Here is an 18,872-nt window from a genome sequence, read left to right as displayed (position 1 = left end):
CTTCCCTCTCTCTGGCCGTTCACGTATAGCCTCTCCCTCCCGGGCGGCGGGTGACGTCATCGGGGCCGCTCCCCGCATTGGCGGCGCTCCCCGCGGCGCGCGGAGCCGGCGGAGGATGTCGGTGCCGGTGCCGGCCCTGCGGCGGCTCCGCCAGGCGCCGCGGCACCTGCTGGTCTGCGAGAAGGGCCACGCGCGGCACGCGCGCTCGCGGCACGCGGCGCACGTGCGGGACCACGCCTACAACTGCCGCGTGAGTGCCGTGTGCCCAGCCGGAGGTGGGGGGGTGAGGGGGAGGCCGTTGGTTAACGGACGCGGCCGTTGGTGGGCGCCAGGAGGGAGCTCCTGCGAGGGCGGTCGCTGGCCGCGGGCTCGGCTCGGCGGGGCGCAGCCAGCCCGCCTGGGGCGGTGCGTGGCCCCGCGGGGGAAAAAGAGCAGCCAGAGGTTTGTGCGCCTCCCCGCTGAGGCCACGGGTCCCGGTGGCTCTGCTTGTCAGCCATTAAAAGGGCGTTTTGCTGCTGCTCCACCTCGCGCCGGGGTGTTTTCTGGAAGGTTTCTCCATCCTTGTCAAAGGTGGCCTGCACGCCTCGGGAGGCGGGGGGAGGAAATTAGCCCCCGTTGGTTTGACGGTCTTGTGCAGCATGCAGGACCTCAAAGAGTGAAGGACCGTGCAGACATGAACTAGAAGAGAAGAGGGGTGACCCGGTACCGGGAAGAGGTGACAATGTTCTGTCAGTGCTACCTGGCAAGTAACACAGGGAGTGGCACCCACAAATTCCTGGTCCAAGCAGTGAGGGACTGAGGGAGTCCCTCAGCAGTGAGGGAGGTTTCAGCTGAAGCCTGGCCGCAGGTGCACCCTGAAAGTCCTCTCTTTCATGTTGTCCCTCCTTCTGCCAAATGTGCCATCATCGACAACTGCTTCATTGGTTTGGACAACTTAACGTTGTGAAGGCCAGTTTTTGCCAGCTTGCTCTCCGTTCTTTGCCCGTTGCAAGTATTGGTCAGACCCTCTTGCTATTTCCTTAGTAATTTTTTTAGCAGCTATCTAGAAAGCTTTCTACTTGTGTGGCAGACAGCCCATCTGTCAGTGGTTACTTATCTTGTGTATGTGCGCAAAGGGAGATATGTACCTGTTCTCTGTGAGCTCCTTTTGTTTCAGAAAAATTTTTTTTTTTTTGAGGGGTGGAGTGGGAAGGAGCAGGGGGATCAACCTTTATGCTGCTTGTGTGTGGTTATTGGGAAGCTTGGTACTTGCCCATGTAATAACCTCGTTTGCCCTGGTCTCCCAGACTTAAGAGTTCTCTTGATCTATGAAACACACACAGGAAAGGCTTTAAGCACCAGGGAAATTAAAGGTAGGCAACTGGACCAAAAGACTGAATCCTGAGTTTAGTAAGAAAAGCTAGGTGTTCATCCCTTTTGAAAATCAGTTTCCTACATTAAATTAGAAACCTGCTACAGAAGTTGTAGGCTTAACACACACCTTATGGCTTTTCTGAAGATCGTACGCCCATCTTCCAAGTTTTGTTCTGATGGTCCGTTCACTCTCCTGACCTCCAAAATATTCTACAGAGTAGAATGTATTGATTCAAAAACTAGTTTAAATTCTACTTTGGTCTTCACATGTCCACTGAGATTACATAAATGCTTAGCCTGCATTCTTAGTTACAGAATCACAGAATAGTATAGGTCGGAAAAGACATTTAAGATCATCGAGTCCAACTGTAAACCTAACACTACAAAGACCACCACTAAACCATGTCCCTAAGCACCTCATCCAAACGTCTTTTAAATACCTCCAGGGATGGTGACTCAACCACAGCAGCCTGTTCCAATGCTTGACAACCCTTTCAGTGAAGTAAAATTTCCTAATATCCAGTCTAAACCTCCCTTGGTGCAACTTGAGGCCATTTCCTCTTGTCCTATGGCTTGCTATCTGGGAGAAGAGACCGACCCCCACCTCTCTACAACCTCCTTTCAGGTAGTTGTAGAGAGCAATATGGTCTCCCCTCAGCCTCCTTTTCTCCAGGCTAAACAACCCCAGTTCCCTCAGCCACTCCTCATCAGACTTGTGCTCTAGACCCTTCACCAGCTTCGTTGCCCTTCTCTGGACACTCTCCAGCACCTCAATGTCTCTCTTGTAGTGAGGGGCCCAAAACTGAACACAGTATTCGAGGTGCGGCCTCACCAGTGCTGAGTACAGGGGCATGATCACTTCCCTAGTCCTGCTGGCCACGCTATTTTTGATACAAGCCAGGATGCCATTGGCTTTCTTGGCCACCTGGGCACACTGCTGGCTCATACTCAGGCGGCTGTCAACCAACACGCCCAGGTCCTTTTCTGCTGGGCAGCTTTCCAGCCACTCTTCCTCAAGCCTGTAGTGTTGCATGGGGTTGTTGTGGCCCAAGTGCAGGACCTGGCACTTGGCCTTGTTGAACCCCATACAGTTGGCCTCGGCCCATCAATCCAGCCTGTCCAGGTCCCTCTGCAGAGCCTTCCTACCCTCAAGCAGATCAACACTCCCGCACAACTTGGTGCTTAGTTGTAACTGCTTCCTGGAGCAAGGGCTGAAGGAAATGTTCCAGTGCGACTTCCAGCTAAATTTATAATGATGTAAAGCAAGATCATTAGTTAAGTCATACTGTGTAAAATCACGCCTTTATGTAGCAGCTCAAATGCTACCGTAGAGCATGTAAAATGCAAAAACCAAGTAACATCTTTGGTGTACTTGGAGAGTTTTTGCAAATTGATACATGTTGAAGACAATAGCTTGAAATGATTTTTTTCTTCGTCTCATTTTGGTGTAACATACTGATCTCTTTGAAAAGAAGAATTTTTCTTTTTTTGTTTCTAGTTTTCTTCCAGAACAGATTTTAGTATATGATTTACATTACAAATATGTTCCTAATAGGTGTCTTTTTTGATCCCTGAATGTGGCATACTACCTGAAGTGCTGAAAAGTACTATTGCGGATGTTGGAGAGTACTACTTGGTGAGAAATCTATCGGTTCATGAACTGGTTGCTCACGAATTCATTGATGCTTTTGTGAAGAAAGGTAAGGAGGTAATCAGAACATCACAGATGCAGTAATAGTGTATATTTTTCGTTACACAGTAAAATCTATTTATTTTTATTTATTCTGAAAAGTATTTTAAAGGAACGGAAGAAAAAATACTAAGAAATTCTGTATTTCTTTATCTGCTTTTTTTTCTGCTTTGTGGTGTGTCAATGTTTACACCCTAGTCGGTCCAAAACTTCTATGACTGTTCCCTCTTTGTTTCTCCTATTCCATCTTAATTCTGTGAGCCAGCTGTCAAGAGGGCTTCCATGTATCCTCACATCTGTTTATCTTCTACATCTCATCTTTATGCAGATTCCTGCAGAAATGAGCTCCCTTCTCCCTTTCTGATTCTTTCATATTTCAACAGAGCTGTGTTAGCTGTGTTCCGCAGTAGGCAAGAGAAAAAGAGGAAAAAATACATGGTTTGTGGGGGGGTGATTTTTTTTTTTTTTTTTTTTTTTTTTTTTGCTAACGGAGCTGCAGCATCTCGTCCTTGCACAGTAAGAGCAAAGAGGATGTGAAGAAAGAAGCAGCCTCTGCCCAGTCAACTTGCTATTGTATGGTCAGAGCATGCTTTTTTCATCAAGCAGGCCCTGCTCATTTGTGTCATGATAAATGTTGTACCCTTCAGATGATTGTCAGGGAGGGAAAAAAGCTTTAAAGGGAAAAGAGAGGAGAAGAGAAAACATGCGGGTGAAATGGGAGAATGAGATCCATTACTTTCTAAATGTGGGGCTCTTTTTCGTATTTCCTTTCATCTCATTAATGGCTTTTATGCTAGTAGTTTTATGGAAGCAGTACAATGTTTGTACACCAAGTTTACAGAATCTGACTCTTGTATTTTTAAGAACAAAATTGGTTGTAGCACTTAATGCTACAAAATATATTTAGTAATGTGAGCATCTTCCACCTTGTCTTCATGTGAACTAATAATAGAAATGCGTCTGGAAAAAATGGGGTTTTCCATTTGCTGAGTGGGGAAGGTCGCAGGTGGAAGGAAAGTGTTTTCATATTGGGGCATATTGTTAATGTTATCTGTTTTACAGATCCTTTAAAATAGTGCCATCCACGGTTTATAAAAATAATAACAATATGCTATTTTGCTTGAGAAGGTGGAAGAAAGTTGATGAAAACACAAGGGCTTAGAGTGATTCAAATGGTATTTGGCATGTTTGATTATCTTGAGGTGAATCTTTCATATTGTCCTGTCTGTCTTTAGAGACTGTGTAATCTCATGGTTTTCTGCTTTACTATTAAAGGTTCATGCTACGCACTTACCTATAACACAAAAATTGATCAAGATAATACTGCAGCTCTGCTACCAAATGGTATGTTTTGTTTTGGTTTTAGTAATACATATGTATTGATTATGGTCTTGTTTTGTTTTCATTTGGAATGATGTAAACTGGAAAAGTTAATGCTTACTGTACTTGCCAACTTTATTAGAAATATGTTTGAATCAGAAAAATACTCGGTTTAAGTTATTTTTTTCATTCATGCTGTTAAAGTATTTATTTCATCTAAAGGAAATTAAAAAAAAAAGTCAGCTTCACTTATGTATAGTATCAGATTTGTCAATGCTTCAACCGTAATTGCTATTGCTACAGAGGATTATTTTTGTGGAAACATTGCATTCCAACTTCTTGTTTCCTTCTGGTCTTAGAGACAGAATTTGTACCAGAAAAGAAAATTATCAGCACTGCTGAGGAACACTTTTTAAATATTCAGTGTTTATTGAGAATTATGTGACATGTTAAAATACTCTGTTGCAGTTCCATCACAGTTTTATGACAAAATGTTCCATCTCAGGTGGGATTTTACATGCAGAGAAAATAACGAAGCTATTTTGGGCTTCAAATATATCTTATTTCTGTTTAACAATATGTTAGATATAATAGAAACACAAATTGGTCTCTCAGCCCTCTACCCTAAGACGCTGTAATATGACAGGTGCCCATCAGTGTATAAGCAAATTCAGGTTCTTCAGAGGAAGAATTCTTTCATGTGCTCTGTTAGCACAGTCCTAGCAAAATGGATACTTGATAGTGATTGAGTTTGTACGATACAGTTATTACAAGCTGTGCACAATTAATGCAGAGACAGGGTTACAGTTCCTGGTGATATCGCTATCTGAAATCTTCAGCAGCAGCCTTATTTGTTTGTATTCTATATTATACTGTTACTTGTACAGTAGAATCAAAGACTGTAGTAGAGATCTGTTGTGTGAAATTCTGTACCAAGCAGCAGCTTCCAGATTTGGTTTATGAACATGGAAGTGGAGTTGTTCCATTGCATATCTGCTCATCACTAATAAGCGTAGTTTACTCAATGTGAGTAGTCCTGCTGGAGCTGGAGGAACTGCTTTTGTATGTTTAGTTGAGCAGTGCATGCATGACTCCTTACTAAGTCAGGCCCTAGTGTAATGTAGTGTTCAACCAATGACACAGCAAATGCTAGGGGATAAGCGGAAGAAAGATTGAGGCAATGAAGTGAGGTAGCACAGTAAAAAAGTTATGACTATCTCAGGAATATTACACTTTTCTCATTCTGGTTCATAAGACCTCTTTGATAAAACAGAGTAATTGAGTGTTAACTTTTTTTTTTAAGGGTTAATCCATTTAACTGGAACTAAGGAGTCTGGATTACATTAGTAATAACATTGATCCAAAGCTAACATTGCATAAGGTATATGGTTCTCAGAAGACTTTGAAGGGAACTAAGTAGAAGATTAGTTGTATTAAAGTTTGTTTTGTTTATAGGAAAGCTGATTCTATCAGTGGATAAGGATACTTATGAGGAACTTGGACTGCAGGGTCGCCCTTCTCAGTATTCTGGCAAAAAAGTAATGAGATATAGTAAGTATTATTTATATTAACTGTGCTTATTTCAGATCTATCTGTGAAGCACCTTGTTAGGATGTTAAACCAGCAATGCTGAAACTTCCCTTTCCTTAAAATTGGTTATTGTCTAGGTCGTGTTTTTCCAGATGCAGATACAAGGACTGTATGAAGAAAAAAAATAGTTTTTCCAAATAATAAAGCAGTTACAAGGAAACAAATGTGTGATCTTTTGGGTATTCTATACAATTTTTAATTTCTGGGGTTTTCATTGTGTTGTTTATACTGGAGTGATGTAGGACTCAAGAATTTTTGTATACTGTGCACAGTATCTATGCCTTCTGATTTAAATAGGAAAATGCTAAACTAATTAAGATAGAGCTTAAAATTTGCACGCTATTAAAAAAAAAATCGGTGAAGAGCCTCACCCAAGACTGCTTGCTTGAAAGGGAGAATCGTATTATGTTTGACACATTTAAAATGGTAGTTTCCATATACCAAGTACTTGGAAAACATTGTAATTTTTTAACAGCTGCAGAGGAGACATACTGAGTGTGATTTTTGGTTTTTTTTTTAATAATTAAAAAAATTAACACTATGCCATATCAAATGTATTAGAACCTGCAGTAGTTGATAGGTAGTTACATAAAAACTTTAGAAGGGGAAACTTGTTATCTATAATAAGGATTTTGGCAAAATGGGACGTCACTTTACTATTCAGTTTGTCAAGTAAAATGTGTGATTAAATTTCCATCTGAAAAATAAGTGTAACTTTTAGCCTCGGACCAACTCATCTAGAAAAAAACAGTTGAAAAAGTGTCATTGCCATATACGTGGCCTTTGTTAGAAACTCTAGCTTTTTTAGTGCTAATAGCTTGCCTAATTACCAAGATATTTCTAAGGCACTGTTTTGGGACTTCTGTCACTGCCATTACAGAAGGAATCTGTCCTTCCAGTCACTAGAAGGCAGTTCCAGATTATATCAAAATAAGGACAGCAGGAGGTGAATATTTCTTTACATAATGGGGAGTCATATTTGCATAATCAAATACTTTATAAAAGATGCTGTATATGTGAAAAGGAGGTTTAGTGTTCTTTGGTTTCTTTGTGTTCTTTTAGTTCTTAATGAATTTAATATTAAAATTTATTTCAATTGAGTAACTATTCCTTTTGTACATTTTTGCAGTTATAACTATTGACTTGACTGATTCTGGCTTTCACCCTGATAGCAAGAAACATAACAGAGTGCTTTGGGCCTTGAAAGAAAAGAAACCTTTAGAATTTGACTTCCTACTGGCTTGGTGTAATACAGGTAATAAGAACTAAATGTATAACTAAAATGTAACTGACATGAAGTCAAAATATTTTTAATTTACTGTTCTTTTCTAGTGATTGTCCAAATGCATATTTAGTGGAGGGAAAAGTTAGACTAAAATGTGTTTGGGTGGATTTTTTTGTTTGTTTTGTTTTATTTGTTTGATGGGTGTGTGTATGTGTTACTTTCTGCACAGCAGAACATTTCAGTTCAGGAACACAACAGTGATTCATAGGAGGTACATTAGTTGCTTCATTCCTTTGTGTCTATGTTGCCCAGGATTTCTGGAGTAACTTTACCTTTTTAATAGTGCTGCCTTTTCTTTAGAAATCTGTGACATACATAACCGTTATTAATACACTTTTTTTTGTTGTTATTAATATACATAAGTTACATATTTAGTGTAGTATTTGAGATGGGGAACTTCTCGTTTCATCAGTAGTTACAGGGCATGTACAGAGTCCCTATTTCTGTCATGTGCTGTGTGCACTGATACACATGCAGTCTGCTATTTTATTTAATTCTCAAGCACTTGTGTGAGATTGGAGCAGAATGAGAGGTGGTTGTTATAAGAAATTGTATTGTCTCAAAGCACCTTTCTTCTAGAATTTGTTTACCTACTGTTTTCTGATTACATGAATTTTTCTTCTGGGATTTAAGTGTTGTTCTTCCTCTGAGGGTCATGTTCCAAAGTCCTCAGTTGCTTGTTTTACCTCAGAACAGGCTGTATCTAGGGTTATGTAGCATTTGCATAGAATTGACAAAAGCTGCAGGAGTCTACTGCAAGAAAATGTTTTTCTTCATCATAGCTGTGTAGCTTTTAGTGTGGTTCTGCTTTGAGCCACGAAGAAATCTCCACACTAGTGAGAAGGGATGTTAGAGAGGTCCCTGAGAATGCTTTCCCATCTGCTCTTTACATTGTTACTCTTGCCTGGATCTTCAAGACCAAGTCTGAGGGGGAGTTACTGGTTTGAGAATTTAAAGCTGCTTACAAGCTCCTTTAGCAGTGTCTGATGTTTCACTTTAGTCCTTTGTGTTTCCCCTCCCCCTTTTTAAGTACTAATCATATGACAAGGATCCTTCCTTGTTTGTCCTACAGAAATTGTTTAAAGGCTTGCAATTCCCATCCTTGTAGTCTTCGGGAAAGAGTCACAGTGAAGACTGTTGCTACCATAAATGGTGACATAAATCCAACTATGGTGGCGGATCTTCAGGCTCAGCCTGCTTGGATTTATTGACCCTGGGCAGAGAGCAAAATGCCTCTAGGGCCGGTATGCTTCTTATGTTTGTTGCTGCCAGTGTAGCAGCATTCAGGAAGAATAGCATTCCTTTTCCTCACTTTCTTACATTCAAAAACCGGGTCAGGTCAATCATTTCCTGAATATGGAGTTAAATCTGAATGCCTTTCTGTGCAGGAATCTTGTGCTCATAACGCATGAAAGACTCTTAGTTCCTTAGTACTGACAAAAATAAAACTTTTATAGATTTTTATTAATAGACATGAGGCATCGTGTAGATTCTGCTGGAATGGGCAAAGTGGGATGTATTTTGTTGAGAGAATCTGTGTCCTCTGTGAACATTCTGCTTTCAGCCTTCCTGCTGATAACTGGTGTTTCTTGCTATGGCCAGCACTGCTGCAACCCTGTAAACATTTGTGTCACTTTCCAAAAGCAGGATTTTTTGTTTTCATACCTGTTTTTCCCACTTAGCAGTTCTGGCACAAAGAGGAACAGAAAAAGGGGATATGGAGTGTCTCATGTCTTTAATGTCAAAGGCAAAACAACCTTTTCTCTTTTCTTTTGCTGTCATTTCTATGACAATTTTAAATGTTTATTGGCTGAAATTCACTGGCCTCCAAAAAACTTTGACAATATGCCTGGTTGTTGGAGATGTGGAAAGCTATGCTGTAGCTAGAGGAATTGTTCTGTTGGAGTCTTGACTGTAGTCTCTGAGATTTCTTGAAGTTAGGACTATAGCCGAGGCTCCCATATGGAGTGGACATTTAAAATGTATATTTTTTTTATATTTGGCTAAGAATTCTAGGGCAATATTGTACATTCTTTGAACCTGTTAGTCTAACAAATGCCAATAGGAAGTACAGACTGAAGGAACATGATCTTTTCTAGCACACTTCAGACTTAAATATATCGATATAAAAATACTAAATTAACAAGAATTCAGTGGCTGCCTGTCTTTGTCACTGTGCCCTTTGGTACTTGAACAGCCTTTTTTGAAGGATGACTGAAAAGGATCAGGTTAGCCCTCCTTTTTCTACTTCCCCATGTGATTGTCTGTGATGAGATAAATATGGCTGATGGAGTTTAGGCAGTCCATAATTTTTGACAGCAAGTCTTGGATATTGTATTCTGCAGTGAACTCTATCCTGTTCTTGAATTTCTTCTGTTCCTACATGCCTTTCCTCCAGTATTTAAATGCTATTCTGGACTTCTCATGAATAAGATATTACTTCTTGGTCTCCTAGAGACCCATTGTTACTTTATGAAAATAGAATACATTATCTGGAATTTCAAATTTAGGAGAATTAATTCCATGTCAATTATCTTACTGCTTCAAAAAGGAAGTTGGTTAATATATTTTAATTTGTAACATGCTTGCTTAGGTTAGGTTTTTAGTCTAGGTTAGGTTTTTTAGAATTTTACCTGCTGTTTTGGATCACTTACTAGAGTTGAAGAAACATGGCCTTTCCCACAAGTCCATCGAGGTACATCTAACTGTTATAGCTGTACTGCATTTGAAGACTTATCACTGTTTTTTTTCTTCTCTGATCCTAGTAAAGTGAGATTTGTGATATAGTTTGATTTCTCTACATTCCCCCTTCCTTCTTTCTTCAAGCCTTGTCCCCCAGACTATCCTAGAATTTCTCTTGACATCATTGATAAATCTGTTCTCAAACCTGTAGTCACGTGCTCGCTTTCTGCTATTCAGGGAAAATGGTGTTCTGGGATGGCAGACACCTTAGCCAGGTGGGTAGGAGGGTCTCTAGTCTTGATGACTGATTCTGGTATTTTTCTGGGATAATATCACCTTCCAAATATACCTTATTTGAAGATGATTTCTCAATTTACTGTAAATCAAGAATTTTTCTCGAAAACCTTATAGCTCCTAAATTAAGTTTGCCATCACACCTAGGAAATCAAGTTTATGGTCTTTAGTGATGGGATAAGACCTCTCAGAAAGATTCTTACACGTTCTTGTTCTCAGCTGAGAGAACTAAGAGATCCACTAACCCGACATGCTGGAGAGAAGACTGAGTGCCTTTTAAGACAACGAAAAGGGAAACTTTCTGCAGTTGTGAAAGCATGTTCCAGGAGAATTTAAATGACGCTATAGCTTTTTGCAAAGTATTCCTGAGATCTGCAGGAGTTTATTCCATTGGAGTTGTTCATGATTCTAGAAGCCATACTGTCTCTAGGAGGCAGTTCTTGGTGAACTAGTGATGCTGGGATCCCTCTAGACACTCAGTGGTTTTGGAGGGAATACTGCCTCAACTCATTTGAGCTTAGTTCCCTTTACCTGATCTTAGAGATGTGTTATCTTTGTGTATTCTCCACATGTATTCTACCACGTGTATTCTCCCTTGCAAATTGCAATGCCTGAGAAATTTCTAGAGATGCTGAGCTAGAGATGACCTAAAGGTATAAGGCATGCATTGCCCTTCTACAGCAGCAAGTACCTGTGCGTGAGTACGAAGGGAATGTACATATGGGCACTAGTAAGGCAAAATATTATCTGGCCTCGTGCATATAGGCATGGGTATACTTACAGTGTGAGTGCATTTGCAGACCACTTTGTCTTGGGGAGCAGTTAACATGTGTTCCTGTGTTCCTTTTCAGGAACACTCTGAATTCCTTTCTAATGAGTTCATTTTATTACTTGCCTGGTTAATTCTGCTTGAATTTTCTATTGACCAATCTATGCTTGCTAGTTGAATAGTAAACTTACTGAGCTATACTGAGTTGCTGGATCTTGTACTAATTTTTATTTCCAAGAAAATAAGGAAGCTGAAGATTCTATGGCTTTTGCCAAAGGTAACAGCATGTAAACAGTTTTACACACTGGATTTTCTTGTATACGTATACAAAGGTTTAATGTATTTGGTGCTCCTTTTGCTTAGTAGTTTCGTAACAGCTCTTTGTGGTGTTGTGTTGTTAAGGTGCAGAGGGATCAACATTGATGTCATACTTTTCAAAAAACCAAATACAGGCCCTGAAGCCAAAAATCACGTTCAGCACATTAAGGGACTTGCAGTGTCCGGTGTTACAAAGTAACGAACTACAAGGAAAGTCAGATGAGTCCTGCAGTACAGAGGAACTGTTTGAATGGCTAGGTGCTGTCTTGAATCAAGTTAGCTTGTAAGTATTTGAATTTGTTTGATCTTTAAATACATTTTAAGTAAGGAAAACCACAATTTATTTTAAGGAAGACTTAAATGAGAATTAAGAAAGACACTTTTCTTTAAGCAGGAAGTCTGTTATGCACTTAAATGTTTGTTGTAAGTCTTGAATAACTTACTGTGTTTATAGGGGTACCCATGTGTACTGATTTTGGCTGGGATAGAGTTAATTTTCTTTGTAGTAGCTGGTGTGGTGCTGTGTTTTGGATTGGTGCTGAAAACAGTGTTGATAACAAGGGGATGTTTTAGCTATTGCTGAGCAGTGCTTACACAGTGTCAAGGCCTTTTCTGTTTCTCACACTGTGCTGCCAGCAAGTAGGCTGGGGGTGGGCAAGAGGCTGGGCAGGGACACAGCCACGCCAGCAGACCCCAACTGACCAGAGGGCTTCCCACACCATATGGCAGCGTGCTCGGCAATAAAAGCTGGGGGAAATAAGGGTGGGAAACGTTTGGAGTTACAGTGTTTGTCTTCCCAAGTCACAGTTACACATGATGAAGCCCTGCTTTCCTGGAGATGCCTAAACATCTGCCTGCCGATGGGAAGTAGTAAATGAATTCCTTAGTTTGCTTTGCTTTCACGCACAACTTTTTGCTTTACCTGTTAAACTGTCTTTCTCTCAACCCACGCGTTTTCTCACTTTTACCCTTCCAATTCTCTCCCCCATCCCACTAGCGAGGAGTGAGTAAGCGGCTGTGTGGTGCTTAGGTGCTTACCAGGGTTAACCCATGCCACCATGACATCTTGTGTATTAATTGCCTGGTCTGGTTTGGTATTAATTTAGATGATATACATAGATATTACTTGTTTGGTACAAGTTTGATTACTAAGACTTCCTGTAGATGATTTAAAATATATTTATTTTAGTGGTGTGTGTTTTTGTTTTTGTTTTTCCAGAGACAACAAATCGTCTAGCTTCTTATCAACCTATTGCTGTCCTCAGCCCAACACAGTGGTGGAAAAAGCTTTTTTGTGCACAATCACAGGCTTTATAATTCCTGAGAAGATAATTCAGTTATTGGAGCAGCTGTGGTAAGGGCTGACAGGAGTACCTTACGAAAACACTTGTACTCTAACACTTTTTAATTTTCAAAATCACTTTTCAATACTTCTTTTCAGTAGTGCTGTTGAAGGTAAATACAAAATGAAGACTTTTTTTTGATTGGGAAACGAGCTGGAAGCTTAACATTGGTATAAAAAAAAAGCAATAAACAATTTTGGATACTTCAAATTTGAAATGCCTGCCCTGTATTCTAGTAACAACTTTACTTTTTATCTTTCTAAGAAACAGTGGCTCTACTGAGTGCCTACATTTTTCAAATTCCCCCTGTCTATGAAAATCAGATGCCCTGAAATATGTCTAATTTAGTATTTTTCACTACTGATGGAAAATAGGATTGAAATCCCTTTATGATACCAAAAAGAGTATCACAAGGTACTTCAAGGTTATTACAGCATTACAATAAATTAAGTTACAGTGAGTTTTTTGAATCAAGTGTTGTAACATGAACAGGGTGGCTGCAGTTCTAATTCAGTACCAAACTACATGATACTAGTGTATCATGGATCAGTGTGGTATCTGCCTGTATTGTATATTAGTGCTACCGATAGCAAATTCTGGAAGCTGCTTGCTCCATATGTGAGACAATTCTTGAAGTGCCTGGTGGCTAACAAGTGTAGGACTGACTCATGACAATATTGCTGTTGCTTTATCTGGGATGTGATCTTTACTCTTTGAGCAATTTTCAAATCTCATGCAGAAAGCCTCCTTAGGCTAGGGTTGGAACAGAAATTTCCTTGGCTTTTATTCCCTACTTAAGAGCAGTGAATAATGTCTGGCTTTGATTATTTGTAATCCATTTCCTTTCTGGTGGTAAAAGCATTTGTGTCAAGCATAGCCTGACTGTGTTTCTTCCTCCTATGTCTTTTTTGCCCTGATAGCAACTGTTCTCAGTAACTGTTCTATTTTCTGAAAGACAATGCGTGCTGTAGGAAATTCAGAACAGCTACTTTACAACTTTAGAACTTTTTCTAATTGCTATAACTTGCAGGTTTGCCATGTCTAAAAGTATGGTAGGAATAATCGAGTCACTCTTATTTCATTTCCTAATGTCTTCTGATATAATATTTTCTTTTAAATTTATTTATTATTTACTAAAGCAAGGGTGTTTTAACTGTTAATTACAAATTTTCACTAAAGTGCCTGTGTCTTTGATTTTTTTTTTCTTTATATTGTATACTTGAACATGCTGTCTATTCCATTATAATTATTAATTACCTTGTCTTCTTCCTTGCAGCTGCTATTTCGGTGAACCAAAACTGGCATATTGGCTGACCTTAACTGTGCATGGCTTTGCAGACAGTCCTGTTTCCTGGAGAGAAAGTGAACATGGTTTCCACAAGGGAGGAGAGAACTTGTACAACTTTGTCATTTTTAGAAATCTGGACTACTGGCTTCAGATGGCTGTAGGAACTAATGATGATTGTCCTCCATAAAGCTATGTCTACAGAAGAAGTTTTCTAATAATCCCATTTTACTGTATAGAAACCTAATAAGCTAGTTTTTATAAAAGTAATTAGGTAACAAGTTAAGTACTAAGAGGCTGTATATGTTTTTCCATTATTTATAGCCCTTAAAGGATGACCTACAGTGAAAGGAATGGATTTTTGTTTCTTCACTGTCATACAGTGCCTTCCGAAAGACTTCACAATTCTAGCTTTAAGGAAAAGATATGTTTTGGAGAGTTTAAATTCTCAGGAATTGACTGTAGGTGGTTTCCTATTATCGAGGAGTAATTTTGGAATTTGAAAGTTAGTTTTACAGATTGCTAGCTAAAATATTTGGGAGGAGAGCTCATTTTGGGATTTACTGTTTTCTTTCTTTACATTAAAGATCTGTAAAACCTCCAAATTCATGTTTAAGACATTTCAGCCTATATGCTGGCAAATAAAAAAAAAAAAAGGGAGATGTGTTCTTCATAATTTGGTAGGGGGAAGAAGAAAAAAGGTGAGGAGAAGGAGGTACTTGACAGTGGGAGGAGCACCCATTGAAAATGGAAAAAGTAAAGGCTTACTGACCTGCTTTTGGGATTTTGCAGATCACAGTTAGTTATCAGAAAGAAATTGATTTTTAACAGTGATGCAAAAGGCTGCTGCTTGCTTTCTTAATTGACCTCCACCCCCCCCCCACCCCCCCAAATTTACTTCTTCTAGAAGTAGCTTGTGGTTCTTGCTTACAGGGCAGCTCGTGGAGGTAAGATTTCACTGTCACGTTACTACTGTCACGTTACTGTAGACACGTTTCTGGGAGGAACGCTATGGACATACCCTCAAACAATGCAGTTGAGGTGAAACAGGTTTTGTTAACAATAAGCAGTAATGCTGAGAGCATAGACAGCTATAAAGAATGCAGGTTAACTCCTGTTAAAATCTGTGAAATAATTTACTGGGTGGTATGTGTTTGTCATACACTGCCACTAAATGTAACCCGTTTTGCTCAAGTTTTGTCACACATTTCACAAACACAACTCTGACATATCAGCAGTTTTCTAAATCATTACTTTGTTTTTCAAAATTATCCTGCCATGAGATGTTTCTAGGAGGTTACCAGGAGCAGAGGTGCCACCTTGTCAAATGTACAGACATAGACTCACACGATCACAAACTGAATGGACAAGAGTCTGGGAAAGTTCTTGGCTGGACACTTGACTAGTAAATATTTAACATGGCTGGCTCAAACATGTTTCATTACTATGCATCAGTGCAAATGGCTTCAGTTATTGGCTAACGTCTGCTTTTGAAAGTGTCTGTTGAGGGATTATGCCATGTGTCAACTTTCACAAAAGAGACGAGTAACCAGAAGTGTCTTCCTTTCTCCCCTTGATCAGGTGTCTTAAAAGCTTGGGCTTTTCCTGGAGGCTACACCTGCAGCAAAACTTCTAATACAAAGCTAAAAACCTTAAATCTTTATGAGAAGTTGGATGAAGTTTGTAGCCACTCCAGCAAATGTGCTCATTTTTCTGTCAGATTCTAGTAAAACTAACTTTTTCTCCCACAATGTGTGTACACACACGCAAACAAGCGTAACGTATACTGCTTGGAAAAAACCCGACTGCCATCCAGAAGTAAGAATCTTGTATTGGTGGCTTTGTTTCCCTTATTAACTGAGAAAAGAGTGAAGTCTTATGCGTATGCTTCATAATACTCCCAGCAGGAGTGCAGCAGCTGTTGGCCTTGGCTCTGAAATGGCAGCAGTAGGACCAGGTGAAGTGATTTTTCTAATTGGCACCTGGTTGCAGACACCTTGGGATTGCTGATGAGGTAGCTGCCGCAGAAGTGCTGGTGGGTACATAGTGATAGCCTCACTGAGACAATTCTGGAAGGCAAGCTGAGAAGCAGGCATTTCAGCTCTATCAGTTTTCTGCAGCATGTGAGTATTAAGGTTAATCTTCTATGGATATCTAGGGAAATCTCATCAGATTGGTCAAGGGTTCCCTTTGCCTCCTATCTACATAGGCAAGGGACTGTCAATATTTCCTCAAAGCTCAGTGTTACAGGCAGAGTCATTTGGCTATGCTGCGTCCTACAATTCCTAGTTGTCTTCTGGTGGTTGTTTCAAATGGCTTTTCCAGCTAAGGAAGGGATTAAAAGTCCACCTCTGGATCTTGCAACTTATTTGAGATGCTGAGTTGGTTTCTGGCTTTTCTCTGTTTTCTTTAAACCTGTACAAAGTATCATTGAAAACTTTGTGCTGTTAATAGTCGCTGCAGTTGGCCTACGCTTAGACTCTGGGAGATGATACTGCATTAACCAGAGCTGTGCTTTCCTAGCAAGGTCCAATGGTGTGCCTGCCTCTCAGGAGGTGGGTTTTCCTGTGCTTGCTGGGCTTTGTAGTTGCACAGAAGAGAAGCTGCGGGTGGAACTGACTTCTCACCACCTGCAAACAACTGTGACTTGAGGGAAGATTTTCCTGGGATGAGGGACAGCAGCCTGTTCCCTACCATCTGTAAGGACAGAGGGAGTACTATATCTCCTCAGGAGACTCCCAAGCATGGGGGAGACTTGCTGAGGAAAGGAACAGGAAGGCATTGCTCACATGCTTGGGGAAGAGGTTAGGAGGGAAGAGCTGGGACTAGGCCAGGTGGGCAGTAATTCAAGGCAGAATTGGGCAGGGCACATGAGATGAAGATAAAAGCTTTTGCATGCGAATGAAAGATGGTTGCTGGTGGTGTTCTTGCCCTTTGTGCCTGCTTGTGAGGGAGGACAGGAAAATCCAAAAGGTTCCTGAGAGCTGGAAAAGTAATGGGGAGCAGCTGTGCACCAGCTGCTTCTGAGATCAAAGGGCTGAGTGCTTACTAAGAAGTTTTGCCTCTGGGGAGTGTTTTATCTACCATGGGGGAGGAGAGCCAAATATCTGAATGCAGAGACAAGCCTGGGGCAAGCTGGTTGCATGAGAAGTAGAGGTTTTTGTTGTCCTGCTATGTGGACAGACAGTGATAAGACGCTCGAGAGCAAGGGAACTGCTCTGCTTTAACCTCAGCCCTTCTACTGAGCTGTGCATTCCTGCCGCTCAGCTGGTGGAAGGAAAGGGAATTTTGTTGAGAGGTTACTGGGGGGTAGCAGAACCAGCTGGGAATGGGCCACAAAGATCATGTGCTTTTCCAGCCACATGTCTGAGTAAGTGGTTATGTGTATTCCGAAATTGGTGGGTGTGGAACAAATAGAGAACAAACTTTCACGGAGACAAAGGGGAGATAAAAGCTGAGGCAGTTGGATAGTGTGTGTTATGCAAAATCACTCTAAATAGAATATATTTGCCTTTTTGCAAATGCTGACTGAGTCAGAAACCTGTCTGGAGAAATAAAGGTATGTGTCCCATAATAGCAAGAATGGGAGCCTAACAGTGGTGGTAGTATTTTGTGTGAGGAAGGGAATATTAGCATGGGGGACTCTGAGAAAGTTAGAGATAAGGATGAGAAAAAGAACTTTCACTATCAGAATAGATTCTAGAGAGGATGTGGTTGCAGAGGGAAAGTAGCAAGATTTGGTAGAGCTTAGATCTGGGGAACGCAGGAGAGACAAGAATGAGTGCTAATCTAAGGCTGCTTGAAAGGGACGTGACAGGGCTTAATGGGAGGAGAAGCATGAGCTTTGTTTTGGCTGCATCATGCTGCCATTTGCTGGGGAATATCCATTTTGGAGAGGCTAGCCAAAATGTAAAGTTGGATGTCTGGAAAAAAGCCAAGAAGAAAGGAGGTTCGTGTGTCATCAGCCTGGGGATTGCATAGCAATCATGGGAGTGAGGGAGATTGCTCAAAGATGGGTTATAATGTTTTTGTTGGAAATAATTTGTGTGCTTTTATTATTCCTTGCCACAGGCTGCCTCTTCTTGGTTTATCTGTAAGGTTTCTGAGAGTGTTACAGAAACACCGAAGATCTAAAACTGTCTTGAGATAGGTTGGGTGATGTTGATATTGCTGTTAATTGCAATTAGCAGTTGGGCTGCTCACCCAATGCTGCAGAGCCAGTGTGGGGTTTTGCACGTGCAGAGAGAGCCCCTGCTACAACTACTGCAAAAATAAATAGGTAAGGCAGCAAAAGGTAAAAAGGAAAATGAGAGCTTAGAGGGGTATTTCTTTTCCCCCTCTCATGGAAGATGCATAGCAAATCAGTGGCTGATCTGGCATGAGAATGAAGGCTTTTTGTAGCTAGTCCAGTACTCTAGCTACTAGATTATCATTCCTCCGATGCTGTTATTTGAAGATTAATGCATGCAGCTGACTCTGTCTTTAGTATTTCTTTATGTGGTAGCTATACTGGAACATGCTTGAACTGTTTCTCTTAAAAGAGCTTAAAGAGCAAAAATGGAGACTAAGTCAATTAGTGGGCTATTAAATAACCACCTTCTGAATATTAACAAGAATTTCAGAAATATCTACTATAAACTGAGGCAACTCTTCATAAATGAGTGGCCTCTGTTTCATCCTTGGAAGTAGCTTCCAGCACTGCTTAAAAATACTTGTTTTAATGCAGCCATATACAGGAGCAAAAAGGGGGAGCTAAAGTGACTTGAGCAGTTTTCATATTTCCAGAGAGCAAGGTGCAGGGTGCCTTGGCTATGCCAAGTTTCTTTTAGCTGGCTTTATTAGAACAATTTAGTTGGCTTTAGTTATTAGAATATGGATATGTTTTACTTGGGTAATTGAAGAATATCCTAAGCAGTGGTATATGCTGTTCTGTCCCCCCACTG

General features: G+C 40.5%; 1 protein-coding gene across 1 annotated transcript; it reads left to right on the top strand.

The window, feature by feature from the left end:
- On the top strand, positions 1–14,605 carry RPP40 (ribonuclease P/MRP subunit p40). The gene is made up of 8 exons (XM_072853231.1): positions 1–250; positions 2,909–3,053; positions 4,319–4,387; positions 5,819–5,914; positions 7,083–7,208; positions 11,386–11,584; positions 12,521–12,655; positions 13,921–14,605. The coding sequence occupies exons 1-8, from the start codon at positions 116–118 to the stop codon at positions 14,117–14,119; spliced, it is 1,104 nt and encodes a 367-aa protein (XP_072709332.1). The 5' UTR covers positions 1–115; the 3' UTR covers positions 14,120–14,605.
- Positions 14,606–18,872: the final 4,267 nt, after the last annotated feature.

Source organism: Ciconia boyciana, chromosome 2, assembly GCF_034638445.1.
Source record: "Ciconia boyciana chromosome 2, ASM3463844v1, whole genome shotgun sequence".
Taxonomy (NCBI): domain Eukaryota; kingdom Metazoa; phylum Chordata; class Aves; order Ciconiiformes; family Ciconiidae; genus Ciconia; species Ciconia boyciana.
This window is presented reverse-complemented; position numbering and strand designations above follow the sequence as displayed.

Excerpts from the sequence above, each read along its gene's own strand:
- RPP40 (XM_072853231.1), top strand. The coding sequence starts at position 116 with ATGTCGGTGCCGGTGCCGGCCCTGCGGCGGCTCCGCCAGGCGCCGCGG. Across the intron at positions 251-2,908 it reads ACCACGCCTACAACTGCCGC|GTGTCTTTTTTGATCCCTGA; the intron begins GTGAGTGCCGTG and ends TGTTCCTAATAG. Across the intron at positions 5,915-7,082 it reads CAAAAAAGTAATGAGATATA|TTATAACTATTGACTTGACT; the intron begins GTAAGTATTATT and ends ACATTTTTGCAG.